General features: G+C 40.5%; 3 protein-coding genes across 3 annotated transcripts in view; 2 read left to right on the top strand and 1 right to left on the bottom strand.

Moving 5' to 3' along the window:
• Positions 1-207, bottom strand: part of med20 (mediator complex subunit 20) — a gene marked incomplete at its 5' end in the record, with an annotated part of 3,339 nt that extends 3,132 nt beyond the window's left edge. The window contains one exon of the mRNA XM_081383940.1: positions 42-207. Within this exon, the coding sequence (XP_081240066.1) occupies positions 42-207 (166 nt within the window). The remainder of the gene's footprint in view (positions 1-41) is intronic.
• A 1,099-nt stretch (positions 208-1,306) lies between these two features.
• Positions 1,307-10,053, top strand: bysl (bystin-like). The gene is made up of 7 exons (XM_081384132.1): positions 1,307-1,698; positions 5,070-5,208; positions 5,364-5,502; positions 5,613-5,746; positions 6,347-6,507; positions 9,032-9,134; positions 9,540-10,053. Exons 1-7 carry the CDS (start codon positions 1,443-1,445, stop codon positions 9,889-9,891), a joined length of 1,284 nt encoding a protein of 427 aa, XP_081240258.1. The 5' UTR covers positions 1,307-1,442; the 3' UTR covers positions 9,892-10,053.
• Positions 10,054-10,627: 574 nt separating this feature from the next.
• On the top strand, positions 10,628-23,113 carry ccnd3 (cyclin D3). The gene is made up of 5 exons (XM_081384331.1): positions 10,628-11,034; positions 11,640-11,855; positions 13,566-13,725; positions 21,203-21,345; positions 22,826-23,113. Exons 1-5 carry the CDS (start codon positions 10,819-10,821, stop codon positions 22,943-22,945), a joined length of 855 nt encoding a protein of 284 aa, XP_081240457.1. The 5' UTR covers positions 10,628-10,818; the 3' UTR covers positions 22,946-23,113.
• Positions 23,114-23,528: the final 415 nt, after the last annotated feature.

Genomic DNA, 23,528 nt, shown 5'->3' with positions numbered 1-23,528 from the left:
TATACAGGGTGGTTTCCATGGTAACGGTGTGAGCCGGTTACCGGTGGCGTTTCCCGTGGCGTGGTACGTCTCGCAGTCGACCCAGAAGTTCCCCTGTTTAACGGCTCCCAGTTGCTCCAGCTTCTTATGCAGAATATCGACCGTCTGCTGAACGCTCTTGCCGTCGGACACGGGCACCTGACACACACTGACACACACATCATTCATATCAACAAACACACTATACATTCATATTACTTGCCAGATTTGTTTCTCATACACTACCTGTCAATTGTTTTGGGTCTGTAAGATTTTTAATGTTTTTAAAATGTTCTTATAAAAACATTCAAAATCTTACGATCCAAAACTTTTGATCGGCTGTGTACATACAAAACAAACGGAAGATATGAAATATAAACAAACGAGATATTGAGAAGCTTTGTTTCTTTCCAAATAATAATACAATATTCCAATATAATAACAGTTTTATAAGTCTAAACGACAGGTAAAAACTAAATGTATTAAACAATAATATGAAAACAAAAATGTTTCTCACCACGTTACACCCATTTCTTTGCCGCAAAATTCCGCGAGCCGTATTTACTTCCGGATCAATCCGGCTTTCGCGAACAACACTAAATCAGTTAAAAGTGGGGGATTTTTAATCGGATAGTACATAAATATCCGTGATTATCTATATATATATATATATATATATATCAATAAATAGATCGCAAATGCACTGAAACGTCGATTGAGAGCAGCACAGATCACGTGACCGGAAGTAAACAGTGTAAATCAGCGCTGGTCTGAGATCAGCTGTTATGAGTGAACGAGATTATATTTTCTTTTCTTTATTGCAGAATGGACATAACAAAATAAGACACTTCCATTGAGACTAACACAGAGTTTGAATTTATAAGAAGGAAATAAAATAAAAATTAAAACTAATAAAAAGAGGAGCAAGGATGAAGACAATCAACATCAAAGCAAAATATAGCAAAATATTAAATATTTTGACAGAGAGAAGCATAGAGTTTCAGACTTTCTATTATGTTTTTGAAACACTTGAAACTAAGTTACCTCCTGATTTCATGAAGATTTGTATTTATTATTTGTATTCATTTATCGTATGCTTAATTTCTATTGCTTTAAATGTTTTAGTAGACTATCTCTTACTGTATGTAACCTACTTTACTGCCTTGCTTTACCTTTTTACCTTGAGTTTCTAATACTATTTTTGTGTGTGTGATGTATCATGTATCCCCTGTGATCCTTGTTCAATAAAAAAATACTAAATAAATAAAGAGTAGCGCTCGCGCCACTCATCTGATCTCAGATCAGCCGTACACACTCACACACAGCGCCATTTTCTTCAGTTCAGACACACGTGTGTTCGGCGCGCAGCTGCGTGTCATGAGTTGAGGCTGATATAATAATAATAACAATAATTAATCATCATCATGCCGAAGGTGAAGAGGAGTACGAAAAGCGGGCCGGGTTCCGGCGTGTCTCTGGCCGATCAGATCCTGCAGGGAGACTCGGTTCGGGCCAGCGGGCGAGTGAAGAACCGAACCCGAACCCACGAGGAGGAGCAGGAGTATGTGGACGAGAAACTGTCCAGGAAGATCCTGCAACAGGCCCGAATACAACAGGACGAGCTGCAAACTGAGCTAGGACTCGCAGCAGAACCCAAGAGACAGCCCGCGACTCAACTAGGTGAGTGAACCTACCTGACCATCACAGATAGAGACTCACTAGCCTATATATAGACAGTCATGGTGTTAGTGGTGCTTTATCAGTCGAACATAAACAACATTCATTAACATACTTTACATTAAAGGTGACATATTATGTCCTTTTCACAAGCTGTAATATAAATCTATAGTGTCCCCAGAATGTGTGTGTGAAATTTCATCTCAAAATATCAGATCATTTATTATAGCTTGTCAAATTTGCCCCTTTTTGGGTGTGAGCAAAAATAATATTTGTGTCCCTTTAATTACAAATGAGCTGCTGCTCCACGTGCGCATTGGGTGCATAGCCTTGGATTTCCACTAACTGCGGAACGGCTGCGTGTCGGCTCCGTGTGCCGTCGTCCTTCAATCCCACCAGGTCCGGAGTTGTTTGCGGAGCGGCTGCGGCCATGACTGTCAGCTGAAGTCACGAAGACCCACGAGATTTCACGTATGATCGCGCGATATAAGTGCTGAATTGCTGCGGAGCTCTCCGGCATCCGGCAAAAATAGAAGCTCTGCGGATCGCCGGAGTCGGAACACAGCCGTTCCGCAGTCAGTGAAAATACACACATTGACTTTGATGGAAACCTATTGACTCCGCCGCCCTCCGGAGCAGATCCGCAGAGCTTCTATTTTTGCCGGATGCCGGAGAGCTCCGCAGCAATTCAGCACTTATATCGCGCGATCATACGTGAAATCTCGTGGGTCTTCGTGACTTCGGCTGACAGTCAACAACTCCGGACCTGGTGGGTATTGAAGGACAGCAGAGCACGGAGCCGACACGCAGCCGTTCCGCAGTTGGTGGAAATCTGGGGTTAGGGATAAGACACCATTTCGCTTGCCGTTGTGCATGGCTTTTATTGTAACAGCGCGCGCGGCTCCGCGTCCGAAGATGCACGACTGAATCTGGCCGATCATGTACGTTTCACCGCACCGGCACCCAGTTTGTGCGTCTTAAATTAGTTGCTTACATTTACAAAATGAGCCTATAGCAGACATAAGCCATTTTAATAAAAATAAAGGTCCATGTTTTATAAAATGTCCACGAAACTTAATGAAATTAGAAAATCTTTAAGAGATCATTATTTCAGTTGTATAGCCTCCATACATGTTTTTATATCCACATATTTTGTTCTAATGTCACAAATAATAATATCAGGGTTTACTGGATTTTACACAATTCTTTTTGTTGTGTGGTATTGGTGGTGATGTACTAAAATAAACGTCACGTGTGGACCTTTCTTCTCCTCACCGCGGATTCCTGATGGTTAAGAGGACATTTACTTCAGTTGCCCCCTGTAGTTTCACAGAACGTCGAGTATAAACGCCTCAACCGTTTGGGGAGCTGCGCGCGGGCTGCGGAGCCAGGCGAAACAAGGATCAAATTGCTTGTCAAATTTGCCACTTTTTGGGTGTGAGCAAAAACGTGCTGTTTTTGTGTGTGTCCCTTTAAATGCAAATGAGCTTTAGCTCCGCCTCCGTTCAGAAGTGGGTGGAGTCTTTACACCAGCTTCAGAAACTCCGGCAATAACAGAACAGGCCAATCTCCCTCATCCAGAATCCCAGAATAACCAGTAGCGAGTGCAGCCTTACGGAGAGACTCAGGAAGAGCTTCTGAATGTTAGTGGAGACATTTCTGTAGTTGTTGTGGAGTTACACTGATCATCTCATCATCATGTTGAACTTCTCCACAAGTGTCCACAGTTCCTGAGGTCTACACCCAGAGAAACTCAGATTTTCATGATATGTCCCCTTTGAAGCGTACGCAGTCCTCGACTCGCGCAGAGCGGGATTCAAAACGTGCGTGTGTGGTTTGTGGCCTCTATCTGTTACAATCACCCTCTAAACCTCACTCCCATCCCGGTCACAGCACCAGATGTTACTGGTCCTTCAACTCGCTCTGAGTGGGATTCGAACCCGGGTCTCCGGCGTGGGAGGCGGGCGCGCTAACAAGGACAATAAAGACCGCAGCCTCAGTCGCTAGCGTGCCTCTTGAGTCCAGGGGAGTGAGGTTTTAACCATGCGGCAGCCTCCCAGTCTCTCTCTCTCTCCCAGTCTCTCCCAGTCTCTCTCTCTCTCTCTCTCTCTCTCTCTCTCAACACTGAGTGATTAAACTGCAGTTCATCCACTGGCCACTAGAGGCTGCAGAAGAGACTCAATCCCATAATCCCCCATGTTAATATACCCGACTTTACAGCAGAAACATACGGAAGCCCTAAGAGGCCATGGATTTTTATTTTTTTCTATCTTGTTTTCTCGTGATCACGACTTAATTTTCTCGTTATGTCGAGATAACAAAAGTTGTTTTCTCGTGATCATGACTCATTTCTAATATATGATCTCGACATAAAACCGTTTTCTCACGCCGTAATGTGTATGTATCGCGATTCACGAGAAAATCTCGCTCCTTCTGAATGTTGTGTATATCATGTTGTGAATGATGTAGCCTACGTGCGAGCTGGCTTCTTTGATTTTGAAATCTACTTCATAAAAAATCCCGCAGAAGAGATGAATTTTATAATTGCTTTGAGAGAGAGAGAGGTGTCCCAGAGGAGAACCTGGCCAGACTTAACTGAACCTCTCTGACCATTTCTCGGGTCAGCCGCAAAAAAACATTAATCTAAATCTTTCAAACATAATTCTGGTAGACATGCAGACGTCCAGGACCTGAAGTTGGCTGGCAATGAAACTGACTACACGTTCAGGGTGGCTATATTGTCTTCTATACGATAAAGTTGCAGAACTGACAGCCTCCTCCTTCTAAGTGTCGGACACTAATCTGGAAGTCGCCAATCACTGACAGACATAGAACTATTTCATTTTGAGTGAGCCCGTTATCAAAGTAAAAGCGAATGCGATCATCCATGATGCTGCTTTATTCTGCTTTTGGTGCTTATACTGTTCTTGCCGACTACGCAGAAAAAAACAAGTCGTGATCACGAGAAAACAACAGAGAAAAAAAATATTATCCATGGCCTCTTAGGGCTTCCGTAGAAACATGTTTACAGTCTGGGGCTAAAAGTGGTGTTGGTCTATAAAGCTGATGTTGCCCTTCATGACGACTGTGAGGGGGGGATTATTATATAACTCATCCATTTAAATTATATTAAGCCTTAAAGTTCTGCATAATTAAGGGCGTGGCCACTTGAGTGACAGGTGGATTGCCATGTCACTGCTAGCCGTTTGTCTGCTAGCGTTAGCATCACCTCTGCTAATCCGCCTCGCTGCACATTTTCGTTTATCCGGGAGTGATGTGGCCAAGATGGCGACGGCCGGCTCCGCCCACTTTGGGCTTCAGAAACGCTCTTCAGAAACACTACGAGTGACGTCACGCACACACGTGTGTTTCAGGTCCGAGAGCAGAGGATGGAGACTCGGACGAGGAGTGGCCGGCTCTGGGTCATCATGTGGAGGAGACGCGAGAGGTGGACGTGGATCCGGAGGACGAGAGGGCCATCGAGATGTTCATGAACAAGAACCCGCCGCTCAGGTGAGGCCAGTGTGTGTGTGTGTGTGTGTGTGTTAGGGCTGCACAATTAACCGAAATAACACTCGATTAGGCAAATCGAGTATTTGGATAAAATACTTTGGATATAAAAGCTTCTGCCAAATGCATGAATGTAAATGTGTGTGTGTGTGTGACAGACGCACGCTAGCCGACATCATCATGGAGAAGATCACGGAGAAGCAGACTGAAGTGGGAACTGTGATGTCTGAGGTTTCAGGACGAGCCGATCCTCAACTGGACCCTCGAGTCGTGCAGGTTTACAGAGGCGTTAGCAAGGTGCGCTAAACTAGCGATTTACCCACAATGCTACACTGTAAAAAATGAAACATGGGTCTTGTAATTTTCATAAAAAAAATTGGTAACACTTTACCCCCCCCCCCCCCAAGGTTCTGTCGAAGTACCGGAGTGGGAAACTCCCGAAAGCGTTTAAGATCATCCCGGCTCTCTCCAACTGGGAGCAGGTCCTGTACCTCACAGACCCAGAGACCTGGACCGCAGCCGCCATGTACCAGGCCACCAGGTCAGAGGTCACGCACACGCCAACAATCTACACACTACGGCTGTTACAATGGCTGAAAAACTCATTTCTGTCTTAAATATTAGCAAAATTGGAATTATATTCCAATTCTAAAGGCAATAGAGGATTGCCTTAAAGGATTAGTTCACTTTCAAAAAAAAATTTGGCTGATAATTTACTCTCCCCGATGTCATCCAAGATATCCACGTCTTTCTTTCTTCTGTCGAAAAGAAATGAAGGTTTTTGAGGAAAACATTCCAGGATTTTTCATTTTCAATGGCAACCAACTATTCCAATGTTCAAAGAAGGTTCAAATGTGGTTCTCAGTGCAGCTTCACACGATCCCAGTCGGGAAATAAGAGTCTTATCTAGTGAAACGATTGGTCATTTTCTAAAATATATATATATATACTTTTTAACCACAAATGCCCGTCTCTGAGATGCGTCACGTATTGCGTCATCACGTTAGAAAGGTGTTATAATACATTAGCTAATGTTATCACATGAGACCTTATTGTAAAGTGTTACCAGAAATGTTTTGCATGGTTTTAGTCTCATTTTAACCATAAGTGTATGTGTGTGTGTGTGTGTGTGTGTGTGTAGGATCTTCTCGTCTAACCTGAAGGAGAGAATGGCTCAGCGCTTCTATAATCTGGTGTTGTTGCCTCGGGTTCGAGACGATATCACGGAGTACAAGCGCCTGAACTTTCACCTGTACAGCGCACTGAAGAAGGCGCTCTTCAAACCCGCAGCCTGGTTCAAAGGTCAGATCCTCTCACTGTGGCCTTTTAAACGACGTGTTGTTTATTAAAGGCGCTGTATGTAACTTTACTACTCTACTAAAGCACAAAAATACCACAGTATGTTTGCAGATGTTGAGGAGTTCACACACTCGTTCCTCTGATAAACACTTCTACAGTTATTCTACTCATTATTTTACACGTTCCGTGTTGTCAGTCGGTTGTTGTTTCGGTCTGTGTGACTCCGCCCACTGCCAGTTCAGCCAATAGTATTTCCACACCCGGGATGCCAGTTGGCGGGAAACACAGCGTATCGTAGCCATGGAAACGAGCAAACAAACTGGACCAGAGATTGCAGATTCCACACAACCTAGAAAGCCTCGATATCCATCTAAAATCTCTATGAACGAGTGCATATTAAATACTCGGATAAATCAACTCAGCGGGGAACAACGATCTCCCATATTTCGATTTGGACTGCAGTACCGATCTCGACCACTAGTGGTCAATCTTACAGACTGCACCTTTAAGGCGAGACTCCCCTGGTGAATGGGGTAAAATAATAACTAATAAATATCACCATACTTGATTACATTAATAATTGCAAATATTTTTTGTATTACAAGTTTTCAGAAATGTTATGCTTAAATATGGAAATGAGGCGCTATCTAATTAAATATGCACTAATTTGCATAAATTTCTAGAACAAAAATCTGAACATTGGATAATGTCAGGTTCAAAATTCTTTTTATAATATATATTAGAGTCAAAGGTTTTTACAGAGGGGATTTTGGATATCTCTATTACTATCACACACAAATCAGAAAATACTGTCAACAGCCAAAAAGAAAAAAGAAAATCGCCCTTTTGTTAGGAATAAAATGTTGTATAAAATCAGTAAAATGCTAAATGAACAAACCTTCAGAATAAAGATAAGAATGTGAATGTAAGTGTCACTGAAGTGGAGATTTCTGGCTCAATGTAGGAGGAAATACCTTTATATATTTAAATTATAGACGCAAATATATAATGTGCTCTAAAAGATGCAGTTAAAAGTGTATTTTGGATGTTTTCTGTCCACTAGTCTGAAAAAAAGCCCAACATTGACAGATGTTTTACTGTGCAGGATTAGTTGAAATGCATTAGTATCAAAGTAATGTGGCAAGTTTAGTTGACACTGTAGAAGCGCTTGCTTACTTGTGCATCAGTGCATCTTTACACTGAATCTTGACAGTGTTGACTCTGTGCCTTCATGGGGAATATGCGGAGTAGATGCACAGGAATATTCTAGAGGAGATGACAGTAATGATGTTACTGTAACTGAACACTAGAGGACGCTGGTGACCTTGTCATGCAGTTCTGGTCACATTATACTGGTGTGACTGGTAATCTTCACAACTGACTGTGACAGTGTTGTAACTGAAACTGTTAACAATAGTTTTGGTTGGCTGAAACAAAGATAAAATAAAAGATACAAATTTTATAATTTAAAAATGAGTACTGAAATAAAAGTTAAAGTACTTAAATGACTAAAATCAATTTAAACCACATAGAAATATTTAATTTAATATTTAATAATATATATATCAACAAAAACATATAAAAATGACGAAAGCATATGGCAAATTAACTAAAACTTTGTTTTTACATGCACTTGTGAATTTTGAGATTTTGCTTCCATCAGAAAACATCCAAAAGACACGTTTAAGTGTTTATTTTATTGCACTTTTATCTAGATTTCAATTTCAGTCCATATCTTCCGTGTTCTTAAAATGAGTTTTGTTCTCCACTTCAGCAGCTCTTACACACACCAAAACTTAGATTATTCCTGTCAATATTCTGAAGGATTTTACTGAGGGGTTTATTCGTTTATCAGTCGCCTGGTATAAGTTTATCACTCCTAAAAACAGGTGAAAATGTTGTTCTTTTTTCTGTCCACTGTTTTCTGATAAATGCACTCAGTAAAAACCGTTTAAACTGTCAACAAAATGAGAATATTTAATTAAATAAAAAAACAATTGTTTTTAAAGTCTCCCTGTAGTCAATAATGTTATCCCTTAAAACTCCTCTTTGATCACCAAAATTACATATTTAAAAGTTTTTTCTTTGAAAAAATATCTTGATTGTAACTCGACACCCTCGCCTCATTTAGTATGCACGGTTCTATGAATATGCAAATGAGCCCCGCCTCCACTCACTCACTCAGCTCAGAGATCCACTGGTTGGCGATCACACGCTGATCTGATTGGTTACAAGGTAGTTTGTGACGTCAGAAACACCAGCGATTTCAAAGTGTGTTTTTGAGACTGTCTTTGGTTCACTGCAGTTTTAAGGAGAAATACTCAGCAATGCTGTCGACTTATGAATTTACACATGGTGTGTCTTAAAGCAGATTAAAAACACCACATAGACACATAAACAACATTAAAAACTTCAAGTACGGTGATTAATCAGCTGGGCAAAGTTTGGTGAGATCTGTTGAAAAATGAAATGACTTATGAGTTCTATGTGTGTGTGTGTGTGTGTGTGTGTGTGTGTGTGTGTACAGGGATTCTGCTTCCGCTGTGTGAATCGGGAACATGTACGCTGAGAGAAGCCATTATCATCGGCAGTATCCTCACACGATGCTCAATCCCAGTGCTACACTCCAGGTGAGCTTTACACGCAGGTCAAAGGTCAACACGCTCACGGATGCATGTCTTGTGCCAAGTTTACACTGCAAAGATTAAAAAGTATTTGATTAACAGAAAAAACATTGTTATTTTCAAACCTCCTACATTTTTCTGATGTTCCCTGTCCTGTATCGATCGGTCTGAAACACATTAATGGTGATGAGGAGGAAAGAGGAAGAGAGGAGATGCTGGATGACAGGATTTTGATTTATAATATTTCATTTAAAGCAGTTAATCTGGTTCATTTCTTTCTTTTTTTCTTCTTTTTTGTGGCTAGTTGAAGTTCTGAATGGCCGATAACTTATAAATGTAGTAGCCGAATTGGCCGATGAGTGAAAAAGTTGCACCAGTAGCTTACTGGTTTGTGTCTGTCCTCTCCTGCAGCGCTGCGATGCTGAAACTGGCAGAGATGGAGTATAACGGAGCCAACAGTATTTTCCTGCGGCTGTTGCTGGATAAGAAGTACGCGCTGCCCTTCCGCGTGCTGGACGCGCTGGTCGCACACTTCCTGTTGTTTCGCTCAGACAAACGGACCCTGCCGGTGCTGTGGCACCAGTGCCTGCTGACGCTGACCCAGCGCTACCGAGCAGACCTGTCCTCCGAACAGAAGGAGGCGCTGCTGGACCTGCTGAGGGTTCACACGCACCCGGGGATCACGGCTGAGATCCGGCGAGAACTGCAGAACGCCGAGTCTCGAGACCTGGAGGACGCCACGCCCGCCATGGCCGTCGACTGACCGCGCACGGTCATCTCTATGCGTCAGTTTGGACGACGTGCTGGAATAACATGACGATGATAACGTGGGATTGTGCCGCAATATATTTTGCATTTTTGTTGTGATGAAATGTTCATATTTTTGGACTAAACTTGGTTAGAACTTAATAAAATCATAAACTCATCCAGACCTGTTATTTTTGCTCTCGTGGCTTGTAACCTTGACATGAAATGTTGTTCTCAATGAATTCTGCTTCCATGACAAGTAAAACACGTACAAGTGAAGTATATATGTTACCGGCAAAGTGTGAAATCCCGGCATTGTATAGAATGCCTAGGTAATGTATAGAATTAGGTAATGTATTTTTGTTAAAAACCATCAGGCATTCTATACAATACTGGGATTTCACACTTTGCCGGTAACATATATATCTGTACCAAATTACATATTGAATCATAACGAGAAACAGCTTGATGTCAGCTGAGGCGGACGTTATTAAATTTAGTTAATGATTATGAAAAATTATCATGAGACCAGGCCCTCGTATCAATAAAATAAAATACGTTTAAAAAAATAAAAATAAATTATTAAATGCTTGTAGAAAAAAAAACACAACAATTATGGTCATTGTCATAACATAATACAACAAAACTCCAGAGTCCTTTCGGTCCGGATTAAAATAAAATACGTTTGTTTTGTTTCACGATGATTACGCGACACCGCGATCTTCGATGTGACGTCACAACTATCGTTCAGGGATTCTCGTGAGAGCGGTCACGCCGCGCGCCGCAGCTCACGCACAAGCCTTCCGTAAACTGAATAAAATAATGCGTTTTTACTCATGAATTCGGCTAAATGTACAGTGTATATAGTTTGTAGGCCCGTTAAGAGTTTTTTTTAACGTAAATCCCGCGTGACTAACCGGAGAGTCCGTCAGACGAATCTGTGATGGAGTTATTCTGTCACGAACATGTCAAACTGGGCTCGAGCTCTCAGGTAAAGTCCAGACCGGTTCGGGCGTTCAGAGACATGGTACTGATCCAAGACAAGCGGGTGTGTCAGAACCTGCTGAGCTCGGAGAGACCGAACATCATCAAACCCGGTACCGGACAGACCGACGTGAAGGCCTACATGCGGAGAATATTGACTGGGTGGATGCTTCAGGCGAGTACACATCAGAAATGAATTATTAATTCGAATCATAATGATCTTATGATATCTTATGGATCATATTCTGATTCACTGATTCGAATCACTGATCGGATTATGTTTTATGAATCGTATTCTGATTCACTGATTCGAATCACTGATCGGATTATGTTTTATGAATCATTCTGATTCACTGATTCGAATCACTAGTCAGATGTTTTATGAATCATTCTGATTCACTGATTCGAATCATATTGATCAGATAATGTCTAATACATCGTGTTCTGATTCACTGATTCGAATCACTGGTCAGATGATGTCTAATACATTCAATTCAATTCACACTTATTTGTATAGCACTTTTCACAACACACATCATTTCAAAGCAGCTTTACAGAAAATGCATGAATTAGTAATCTGTTATCAGAGGAAACTGTCTAAGTTATGTATTTCAGAAATCTATACATTTACATACATTAATACATCTGATTCACTGATTTGAATCATACCGATCTGATGATGTCTTGTGAATCATATTCTGATTCACTGATTTGAATCTTTCTGATCAGAATCATGAATCATGAATCATCAGAGGACTCATGTGTGTTGTTCTTGAGCAGGTGTGTGAGGATCAGAAGTGTGAGGAGGAGGTGTTTCCTCTGGCTGTTCACTACCTGGACAGGTACATGTCCCAGAATGCCCTGCGTAAATGCCACCTGCAGCTTCTGGGAACCGTCTGCATGTTCCTGGCCTCCAAACTCCGGGAATCGGTTCCTCTGAGCGCCGCCAAGCTGTGCGTCTACACGGACCACGCCGTCACCGTCCCAGAGATCCTGGTGAGGTCATGTGACACAGTTCATCAGGGCTGTGCGTTAAAAAAAAACGTTAAAATAAAGTCACATTTTTTTTAAAACATTTTATTTATTATTATGCTTGCAAACCATACAGAGATTACATTAATGATATACAACTTTGTACACATTACACAAAATATATCAACAATATGTTCAATGTCGTTTTAGAACTAAATACGTAACTTTTAGGCCCGTGAAAACTGTTGCGTGAACTTTCCCCCCCATTTTAATCTTAAACAATTGCAAAACTCAGAATTAAACTCTTCGTCATCTGTTGCGCAAGGTATTGTGGGTAATGTTAGCCCCCCAAAGAAAAGCATGCACGGATGCGCCTCTGGCATAAGGAATAAAATATAAATATTAGACAAAAAACAAACCAAAAAAACATAAATTAGAAATGTTACCTTTAGCTGAAATAAAATACGTTTTAGTTGAAGTACCACAATTACTAAAATTAAACTGAAATTGAAAATAAACTAAAGCTTTAGTTGTTATTTTTATTGTATTTCGAGTTATTTTAGCGCTCCAACCTACACTAGACGAAACTGAACTGAACTTAAATAAAATATGTTTTACTAAAACTAAAAAAGAAAATAGAAATTTGAATAGAAATATAAAAAACATTAAAAATGACAAATGCACATTAAATAAACTTAAACAATTGAATGTAATAAAATGTGTCAAATAAAAGCTAATTAAAAATATTATTAAATACTATAACGGTTAAATAAATAATGCTTAATTATCACTGATTTGAAGCGTTGTAAAATAAGATAAACAAACAAACAAACACCTGTGACGCACATTCTACATATTTACTAACACTTTAATTTTAGTTAAAGTTTTAGTAATTTTGTTTTGTGTTTTGTCATTTTTATTTGTTTTTTATATATAGTTTTTTTTTAGTTCTAGTTATTTTAGTACTTCAACCTTTCGTTACAAAAATGAGAAATGTTGCCATTGCTATTAACTGAAATAAATAAAGTTTTAAGTTTTTTTTAATATATTTTATTTTATGTCAAGTAATGAATTTTTGTATTTTTAGTTGTAGTTATTAACAATAATAACCTTGGAATAGATATGCTAATGAGCTAAATTACACGGCTGAGTACGTTTACATGACAACAAATTTATTTAATTTTTTTCAACGATTTGCGTTTCCCCGCGTACAGACGACAAACGATCCCCGTTCGCACGGACTCGCGAAAATCATGTAAATCGCTGTATTCTGCTGCCAGACCAGTAGATGGCGATCTCACTTTGTAAAGAGACACTTTTTATTCATTTTTTATTACAATTATACAATAGAAAACAAATAGCACCAACATGTAAAACAAGAACAGGAACAACCGCCAGAGGAGAGAACGAAAAACACAAACAAAAATTGCAATAATAATACAAGAAAAGATAAGCAGATAAATAAGGAAATAAAAACAGTAAAGTAGCTGAGCGACTGTAGCATGCTAGCACGAGAAGACGCGGCGACATTTAAAGAGAGCGCAACAGCACAGTGTTTCCCTGCGGTGCCGCTCTGTAGCGCTGAACATGTTACACGCATGTGCATGATGTCACCGTTTCCACAAATGAGCATTTTTATAGTTTACGAAGAGATGATAGCGGTATCGTTTTCAAAAGCCTGTTTTTAAAAGTGTGTGTTGTCCAACAAGTGTGTGTGTGTGTGTGTGTGTGCAGCAGTGGGAGGTGCTGGTGGTGTCGCGGCTCCACTGGAATCTGGCCTCAGTGCTGCCCTCTGACTTCCTGGAGCTGCTACTGCAGGAGCTGCCGCTCGAAGTGCAGAACCACCCGGCCCTGAGGAGACACACACACTCCTACATCGCCCTGAGCGCCACAGGTACACACACACACACACACACACACACACACACACACGTCTCCTCTACACACACTCACACGCACACACGTCTCCTCTACACAGTCACACACACACACACACACACACACACACTCACACACACACTCCTACATCTCCCTAAGCGCCACAGGTACACACACACACACTCACACACACACACACACACACACACACATTACACACACACACACACACACACACACACACACATTACACACACACACATTACACACACACACACACACACACGCACGCGTCAGCAGCTTCTCTTTTGCTGATCTGCTCTTTGTTGCTTGTATAAGCCGTGCGTGACGTTTATGATCAGCGCTTTTGTTCTCCTGCGCTGGAGCTTCATCACTGAATACAGGTACGTCACACACACTCACACACTCACACACACACACACTCACACACACACACACACACACACACACACACACACACACACACACACACACACACACGAGGTTCATCACTGAATCAGCATCTTCTGAAGCGGCAGATCTGCGGTCTCTGTTGGACGGGAACCTGGGGCGCTGTAAAGGGGGGGTAAACGATGACGATTCTCGGGGCCCACGACTAAGAGGGGGCCCAGAGAAGCCCCCAATAAAATTGTGGTGCTAAAAAAATATTTGATAGTAAAAATTATTAACTTTAAATTATTCTATTTGCTGTTTCCTGGTGTCAAAAAAATGTATTTGTTTAGGAAACACAAACGTCCGTGGGCCCCTCTCCCCCTCTCGATTATCAAAAAATGGTTCAGTCCGCCCAAATTGTATCCAGGCAACACAAACAGCTTGACTTCACTTATATCGCCGGTGTGATTAAGTATCATAGAACCGAACGGTTCGTTGGATCATTTTTCCTGCCGACCAAAATTTCACTATTTCAAATGTAGGCGCGTTGCGCGTGGCAAGCGCGCTCATAATGTAAGAGACGCCGGCGCGACCACAACATTGTCCAACATCAAATGTGCAAACGTAATGTAAGCGGAACGAAACTGGGCTACTCGTTATTGTGTGGTTGAAGGACCGCTCATCAGTTTGGACCAAAGCAGCGCGAGCGATCTTGATCAAGCGACTCTGTTACACAGCGGTAATAAGAGATCCAGTAAATAAATCATTTTAATTCGCCACAGAAGTAATAACATCGCTGTAAGATCTAGTGAGAAACATTCACATTTCTCCGTTATTAACGGATCAAACAGCGCGTGGAAGCCAGGAAGAAACATTGTGCCATGAATGTACTATCCAGTGTCCACAGATCAGCAACATTCACCATGGATTTACTGTAGTAACCCTAACTGCAACCATGGACGTTTGGCAGGAATAGTAGGCTATAATGGCTTCAAGTAACATTACGTCGGTTTTATTTTGACATTATGAATACAATTGCTGCCCTCAAATGTTAATCTGAACTAAAAATAGACCTTTGTTTATAACTACTACAATATAAGGGTTACATTTCATTTTTTTTTCAATGAGCTGTTTTGTTTATGCTCCAAAGAAGAGTCTATTATAGCTCCATCATTGGTCAAAGTGTGTTAGTTTTAATAAATAAAATAATAATAATTAAAAAATTCTCTGGCATTTATTTATTTTTGCTGTATCGAAAACATACCAAACCGTGACACAAGTGTATCGTATTGAACCGAACCGTGAATTTTGTGAACGTTACACCCCTACTATCTATATCTCTCTTACCTATCTGTCTACCCCTCTGAAGCAATGGCTGAAGCAATTTGAATGCTGAGAAACTTTACTAAGACGATTTGAAAAGTTAGTTTATCTGTTTATTGTTATGAATGTTTGATATTTACCAAAAACATCACTTTGCAGTGTGTTGTTGAATGAGTTTTTTTTAATAATAAATGTATTTTTAATTAAAACATTTGTTAGTAATAGTCATTATTGGGATTTGATCTGGTGTTTTACGACACGCATAATGGGTGCGATGTAGGTGGTCTTAAAAAGGTCTTATAAAAGTCTTAAATTTGGGGTGATCAAACCTGGGGAAACCCTGGAAAGAGGCAAAGGGTCGACAGTATGTGTTACCCAATATTTCACAAGAAAAGGTGGGTTTGTAAGTAGGCCTAAATTGTTAGTGGACCGCCCGTGACAATGATCGTAGCCTACGGCACTTTTCTGTGCGTACGTACGCTTTGTAAATGATGCCCCAGGTCTCCACGGTAGCATTTTTCAACAAGTTAGCACGTTTCGATAGAGCAGGGTGCAGCGGGTGCACGGCTTTGCCTCACATACATACAAATATAAATATATGTGAATACACTATATGACACATGTACAGCTATCCACAGTATATACATTATACAGTACTGAAGTAGTGCAGTATTACAGAGGACAAATTACGGGTGTGGACATTGTCTGATTGACTTAAATATATGAGAATGATAGTCAAAATACCATAAATCATGATTTTATGTAAATTAATATGAAAAAAGTCTCAGCTGTGTTGGGGGCCCTGTCAAGATTCTTTTAATGGGGCCCAAAATCCTTAGCAGCGCCCCTGACGGGAACACACGTGGGAATCAGTAATAAACTGGATGTGTCATTCACATGTGAAGTATTTTTATCTGACATTTGACTTTAAGTGCATTTTTTCACACAATATTGCTAAAACACTTGATAAACTGAACGAATCACAGCTGTTGTGTGTGTTGTGTGTGTGTTCACGTGTTCTGTTCACGAGTCGGCCGTAACAAAATGGCGGCTCGTCCGGGATTTTCTTTTTTCCTTCCTTTCGAGAAATTATTTGACAGAAAGATATTATTACCTTTTCTAAATCTCTGTAGTTCACGTAATAAGAGGCTGTTATGCGCGCTTGTGATGGACATGTATGCGTTTGTTTTCAATACGCCAGCGTTTTTATCGTGTTTCTTTGGATAAGCAATGTCATCTTGAGTCTGAAATAAAATATATGGTGCTTGCTGAAACGAGACTCTAATGCCCTGTCGGCAGGGAAGGGTCCACTGATGCAGATCCTCAGGTGTTCTCCTTCCGGAGGTCCGTCTTCATCTGAAGATAACGCAAAATGCTAATTATTTACAATAAAAAATGCACCAATATAAAGACATTGGGAATTTCAGTGTAGTGTTGAGGTATCTCTGAGTGTTTGCAGGCACGCGTTTGGGGAAGCTGTCTGTTAGCTGCTTTGCCACCCCATTCACACGCCCTAGACGTAAAAAGCAATATAGGCATTCAACCGCCAAGATACTCTCACATGGTTTTATATAATTGCCTGTCATCACGGTCCCGAGCCCACTCTGCCTCTCTGCTGGGATTCCTTTGTCTAATGGCACTTTTTTAACAGCTGACACGATGGTGTCCGCTTTTCCATCCGGAACACTGACAAGATCCAGAAACTGATGAAATGCTTTCCGCTCTTTGTGCATGTGTCTGTGAGAAAAGCATTTAGTATCCACAGGTCTTCAACAGGGACCAAGATGTGATTCTGACAAAGACAATAAATGCACACCTGACATGCGGATCGAGACACGTCTGTGCTCTCGTCTGTTTCCAGGCTAACTGCCTGTGATGGGCTGATGGCCATCAGGAGAGGCTCCTCAGTTTCATAAGAAACACTTTATTTAACTATCATTAAATAAAATCCTGTTATTAATGGATATTAATGGACAAAATCCTGTTATTAATGGACAAAATGCTGATATTAATGGATATTAATGGACAAAATCCTGATATTAATGGACAAAATGCTGTTATTAATGGATATTAATGGACAAAATCCAGATATTAATGGACAAAATGCTGTTATTAATGGATATTAATGGACAAAATCCAGATATTAAAGGACAAAATGCTGTTATTAATGGATACTAATGGACAAAATCCTGATATTAATGGACAAAATGCTGTTATTAATGGATATTAATGGACAAAATCCTGATATTAATGGACAAAATGCTGTTATTAATGGATATTAATGGACAAAATCCTGATATTAATGGACAAAATGCTGTTATTAATGGATATTAATGGACAAAATCCTGATATTAATGGACAAAATGCTGTTATTAATGGATATTAATGGACAAAATCCAGATATTAATGGACAAAATGCTGTTATTAATGGATATTAATGGACAAAATCCTGATATTAATGGATAAAATGCTGTTATTAATGGATATTAATGGACAAAATCCTGATATTAATGGACAAAATGCTGTTATTAATGGATATTAATGGACAAAATCCTGATATTAATGGACAAAATGCTGTTATTAATGGATATTAATGGACAAAATCCTGATATTAATGGACAAAATGCTGTTATTAATGGATATTAATGGACAAAATCCAGATATTAATGGACAAAATGCTGTTATTAATGGATATTAATGGACAAAATCCTGATATTAATGGATAAAATGCTGTTATTAATGGATATTAATGGATAAAATCCTGCTATTGGATATTAATGGATAAAATCCAGATATTAATGGATAAAATGCTGTTATTAATGGATATTAATGGACAAAATCCTGATATTAATGGATATTAATGGACAAAATCCTGTTATTAATGGATAAAATCCTGTTATTAATGGATATTAATGGACAAAATCCAGATATTAATGGATAAAATGCTGTTATTAATGGATATTAATGGACAAAATCCTGATATTAGTGGATATTAATGGATAAAATCCAGATATTAATGGATAAAATACAGATATTAATGGATAAAATGCTGTTATTAATGGATATTAATGGACAAAATCCAGATATTAATGGACAAAATACAGATATTAATGGACAAAATCCAGATATTAATGGACAAAATCCTGATATTAATGGACAAAATCCTGATATTAATGGATATTGATGGACAAAATCCTGATATTAATGTGGATATTGGATAAAGGATTGGTGGATGCTGATTTTAAGGGGCGGAGCTTGTGTTTGTGTGTTTCAGAGCTGAAGCTGGATTGGTGGATGTTGATTTTAAGGGGCGGGGCTTGTGTTGTGTGTTTCAGAGCTGAAGCTGGATTGGTGGATGTTGATTTTAAGGGGCGGAGCTTGTGTTGTGTGTTTCAGAGCTGAAGCTAGATTGGTGGATGTTGATTTTAAGGGGCGGGGCTTGTGTTGTGTGTTTCAGAGCTGAAGCTGGATTGGTGGATGTTGATTTTAAGGGGCGGGGCTTGTGTTGTGTGTTTCAGAGCTGAAGCTGGATTGGTGGATGTTGATTTTAAGGGGCGGAGCTTGTGTTGTGTGTTTCAGAGCTGAAGCTGGATTGGTGGATGTTGATTTTAAGGGGCGGGGCTTGTGTTGTGTGTTTCAGAGCTGAAGCTGGATTGGTGGATGTTGATTTTAAGGGGCGGAGCTTGTTTTGTGTGTTTCAGAGCTGAAGCTGGATTGGTGGATGTTGATTTTAAGGGGCGGGGCTTGTGTTGTGTGTTTCAGAGCTGAAGCTAGATTTGTTGGTTGTTGATTTTAAGGGGCGGAGCTTGTGTTGTGTGTTTCAGAGCTGAAGCAGGATTGGTGGATGCTGATTTTAAGGGGCGGAGCTTGTGTTGTGTGTTTCAGAGCTGAAGCTGGATTGGTGGATGTTGATTTTAAGGGGCGGAGCTTGTGTTGTGTGTTTCAGAGCTGAAGCTGGATTGGTGGATGCTGGTTTTAAGGGGCGGAGCTTGTGTTGTGTGTTTCAGAGCTGAAGCTGGATTGGTGGATGTTGATTTTAAGGGGGGGAGCTTGTGTTGTGTGTTTCAGAGCTGAAGCTGGATTGGTGGATGCTGGTTTTAAGGGGCGGAGCTTGTGTTGTGTGTTTCAGAGCTGAAGCTGGATTGGTGGATGTTGATTTTAAGGGGCGGGGCTTGTGTTGTGTGTTTCAGAGCTGAAGCTGGATTGGTGGATGTTGATTTTAAGAGGCGGGGCTTGTGTTGTGTGTTTCAGAGCTGAAGCTGGATTGGTGGATGTTGATTTTAAGGGGCGGAGCTTGTGTTGTGTGTTTCAGAGCTGAAGCTGGATTGGTGGATGTTGATTTTAAGGGGCGGGGCTTGTGTTGTGTGTTTCAGAGCTGAAGCTGGATTGGTGGATGTTGATTTTAAGGGGCGGAGCTTGTGTTGTGTGTTTCAGAGCTGAAGCTGGATTGGTGGATGTTGATTTTAAGGGGCGGGGCTTGTGTTGTGTGTTTCAGAGCTGAAGCTGGATTGGTGGATGTTGATTTTAAGGGGCGGAGCTTGTGTTGTGTGTTTCAGAGCTGAAGCTGGATTGGTGGATGTTGATTTTAAGGGGCGGAGCTTGTTTTGTGTGTTTCAGAGCTGAAGCTGGATTGGTGGATGTTGATTTTAAGGGGCGGGGCTTGTGTTGTGTGTTTCAGAGCTGAAGCTGGATTGGTGGATGTTGATTTTAAGGGGCGGGGCTTGTGTTGTGTGTTTCAGAGCTGAAGCTGGATTGGTGGATGTTGATTTTAAGGGGCGGGGCTTGTGTTGTGTGTTTCAGAGCTGAAGCTGGATTGGTGGATGTTGATTTTAAGGGGCGGAGCTTGTTTTGTGTGTTTCAGAGCTGAAGCTGGATTGGTGGATGTTGATTTTAAGGGGCGGGGCTTGTGTTGTGTGTTTCAGAGCTGAAGCTAGATTTGTTGGTTGTTGATTTTAAGGGGCGGAGCTTGTGTTGTGTGTTTCAGAGCTGAAGCAGGATTGGTGGATGCTGATTTTAAGGGGCGGAGCTTGTGTTGTGTGTTTCAGAGCTGAAGCTGGATTGGTGGATGTTGATTTTAAGGGGCGGAGCTTGTGTTGTGTGTTTCAGAGCTGAAGCTGGATTGGTGGATGCTGGTTTTAAGGGGCGGAGCTTGTGTTGTGTGTTTCAGAGCTGAAGCTGGATTGGTGGATGTTGATTTTAAGGGGCGGGGCTTGTGTTGTGTGTTTCAGAGCTGAAGCTGGATTGGTGGATGTTGATTTTAAGAGGCGGGGCTTGTGTTGTGTGTTTCAGAGCTGAAGCTGGATTGGTGGATGTTGATTTTAAGGGGCGGAGCTTGTGTTGTGTGTTTCAGAGCTGAAGCTGGATTGGTGGATGTTGATTTTAAGGGGCGGGGCTTGTGTTGTGTGTTTCAGAGCTGAAGCTGGATTGGTGGATGTTGATTTTAAGGGGCGGAGCTTGTGTTGTGTGTTTCAGAGCTGAAGCTGGATTGGTGGATGTTGATTTTAAGGGGCGGAGCTTGTGTTGTGTGTTTCAGAGCTGAAGCTGGATTGGTGGATGTTGATTTTAAGGGGCGGGGCTTGTGTTGTGTGTTTCAGAGCTGAAGCTGGATTGGTGGATGTTGATTTTAAGGGGCGGAGCTTGTGTTGTGTGTTTCAGAGCTGAAGCTGGATTGGTGGATGTTGATTTTAAGGGGCGGGGCTTGTGTTGTGTGTTTCAGAGCTGAAGCTGGATTGGTGGATGTTGATTTTAAGGGGCGGGGCTTGTGTTGTGTGTTTCAGAGCTGAAGTTCTCGGTCTTCGCTCCGTCATTGGTGGCCTGTTCGTGTGTGACGGCGGCTGTTGTTCGACTGAATCTCCTGAAAGACTCGCTCAGCGCCGACGACCTCCTGCAACTCCTGAGGAACGTCCTGGACCTCGACATGGTGAGAACACACACACACACACACACACACACTCATACGGCCAGTGTGTTGACCTGGACATGGTGAGGACACACACACACACACCTTCATACACACTGGAGAACATTATCATGCTTCCGTAAACCACAATCAGGACAGGGTCAAAATTAGGACATAAAAAGTCTAAATTATGTAAAAAAGTTAATTATAACATAAGTAATGACGTATAATATAGACTTTTTATGTCATTACTTTAGTCATAATTAACGCTTTGTCATAATTCGGATTTTTCCTTATAATTAAAACTTTTTGTCAATTTTGAATTTGATCCAAAAATCGACATAAACCTCATAAGTATGACAACTTTTTTTCATAATTTTGACATTTTATGTAATAATCATGATTTAGCATGTCATAATTTAGATTTTTTTCATAATTTAGACTTTTTATTAAAAAAACTAATAATTTATGTTTATTAAAGGTCCCGTTGCATGCGATTCCATGTTTCAAACTTTAGTTAGTGTGTAATGTTGTTGTTAGAGTATAAATAATATCTGTAAAATTATAAAGCTCAAAGTTCAATGCCAAGCGAGATATTTTATTTAACAGAAGTTGACTACATAAAACGGCTCGATTGGACTACACCCCTCTACATCCTGCATTAGTGACATCACCAGAACCGTTTCTTGACTAACCTCCGCCCACAGGAATGCTCCCTCAACTCTACTGGCTACTTGCGCACTTCTTATAACTTAGCCTACTGTGTTTACTCAGCTCTTACGGTGATTTTCTGAAGTAAAACTGACGCTTCATCTTTTGTGTGATGTACAATAAACTTTATTAAACTCATCAGTACATGTTTGATCATCATTCAGACAGCAGACTTGTAGGCTATTAATAAATAATGGATACATAGCCTACAAGCAGATGACAAATACGTTATAATAACCGTAATTAAACTGCTAAACCATACCTGTTTCATCTCTATACAGCACTCTGACTCTGTAGACATTATTGTCCGACTCGAAATGAACGCCGTTACTGAGAGTTTCTGATATTATCATCATTCCGTGAGATGAATTTTTCCTGACAGACTGAGCGCGAGCTCATGAAGCTCCGCCCCCTGTGTCGTCCAGCAGCACCTCATTTGCATTTAAAGGGGACACACTGAAACGGCTCGTTTTTCTCAAGCCCAAAAAATGTCAATTTAAACATGCTGTAAAAAATGATCTGTTGGGTATTTAGAGCTCAAACTTCACATACACACTCTGGGGACATCAGAGACTTATTTTACATCTTGTGAAAAGGGGCATAGAACGGGACCTTTAAAATAATTATGACTGTCACAATTTAGACTTAGTATGTCATAATTTAGACTTTTTGACATACTAAGTCTAAATTATGACAGTCATAATTATATAAAAAGTCGAAATGCTGACATACTTATGTATAATTATGATAAAAAGTTTAAATGATGACGTTCTCCGTCTCTGTGATTCAGGCTTCTCTGTCTCAGTGTTTCTCGTCTCTGGAGGAAACCATCGGCCTGACGCTTCCGTCTACACCTGCGGATGGGGATCGGGATGGAGATCGGGACGCCCCACCGGCAGACCAACTCTAGCCTGCTTTCCCAGTGTTCCCAGTTCCACTGCACTGGTTGACCATGTTCACGTTCGTCTTTTACCTAGCAGATGTTCTGCTCTGTCAAACACACACTCAGTGATTTATTCTACGCTTGACTTGTAACTTTTAAACTTGAAATATGTGGAAATAAAATATGAGGATGGTGAACGCTGGTTTACTTCTAACATAACCTGGTCAATCTCACACACAAGTGTCACATTTCACCCTGACGTCAAAAGAACGTTTTTTTTTTTTTTTGCATTAAAAAAATTAAGCGTATTTTACATCTTGAGATTGTTTTTATGACAATTTTATGACATTTTTATCCAATTTCACAGTTTTTTAATAAAATCAGTATTAATTAAATTCAGAAAAACAAATGCTACCATGATCAATACCTACAGTTTAAAATAATCAATATTTTGCATACTAATTAGCAGTGGGGGTTTAAATGCAATGTAAATAATGATGCAATCTTAATTGTAAAATTAAGTGTAAAATCTTTTTGTCTTTATTTTAGGGTAACATAAATCCGGGATATTTTTTGACAGGTTTGGAAATGGACATTTTTAAGATTACCA

Source organism: Scardinius erythrophthalmus (assembly GCF_964197995.2).
Source record: "Scardinius erythrophthalmus genome assembly, chromosome: 14".
NCBI classification, from domain to species: Eukaryota; Metazoa; Chordata; class Actinopteri; order Cypriniformes; family Leuciscidae; genus Scardinius; species Scardinius erythrophthalmus.
The sequence above is the reverse complement of the archived record's forward strand: the minus strand, read 5'-3'. Positions and strand labels throughout refer to the sequence as shown.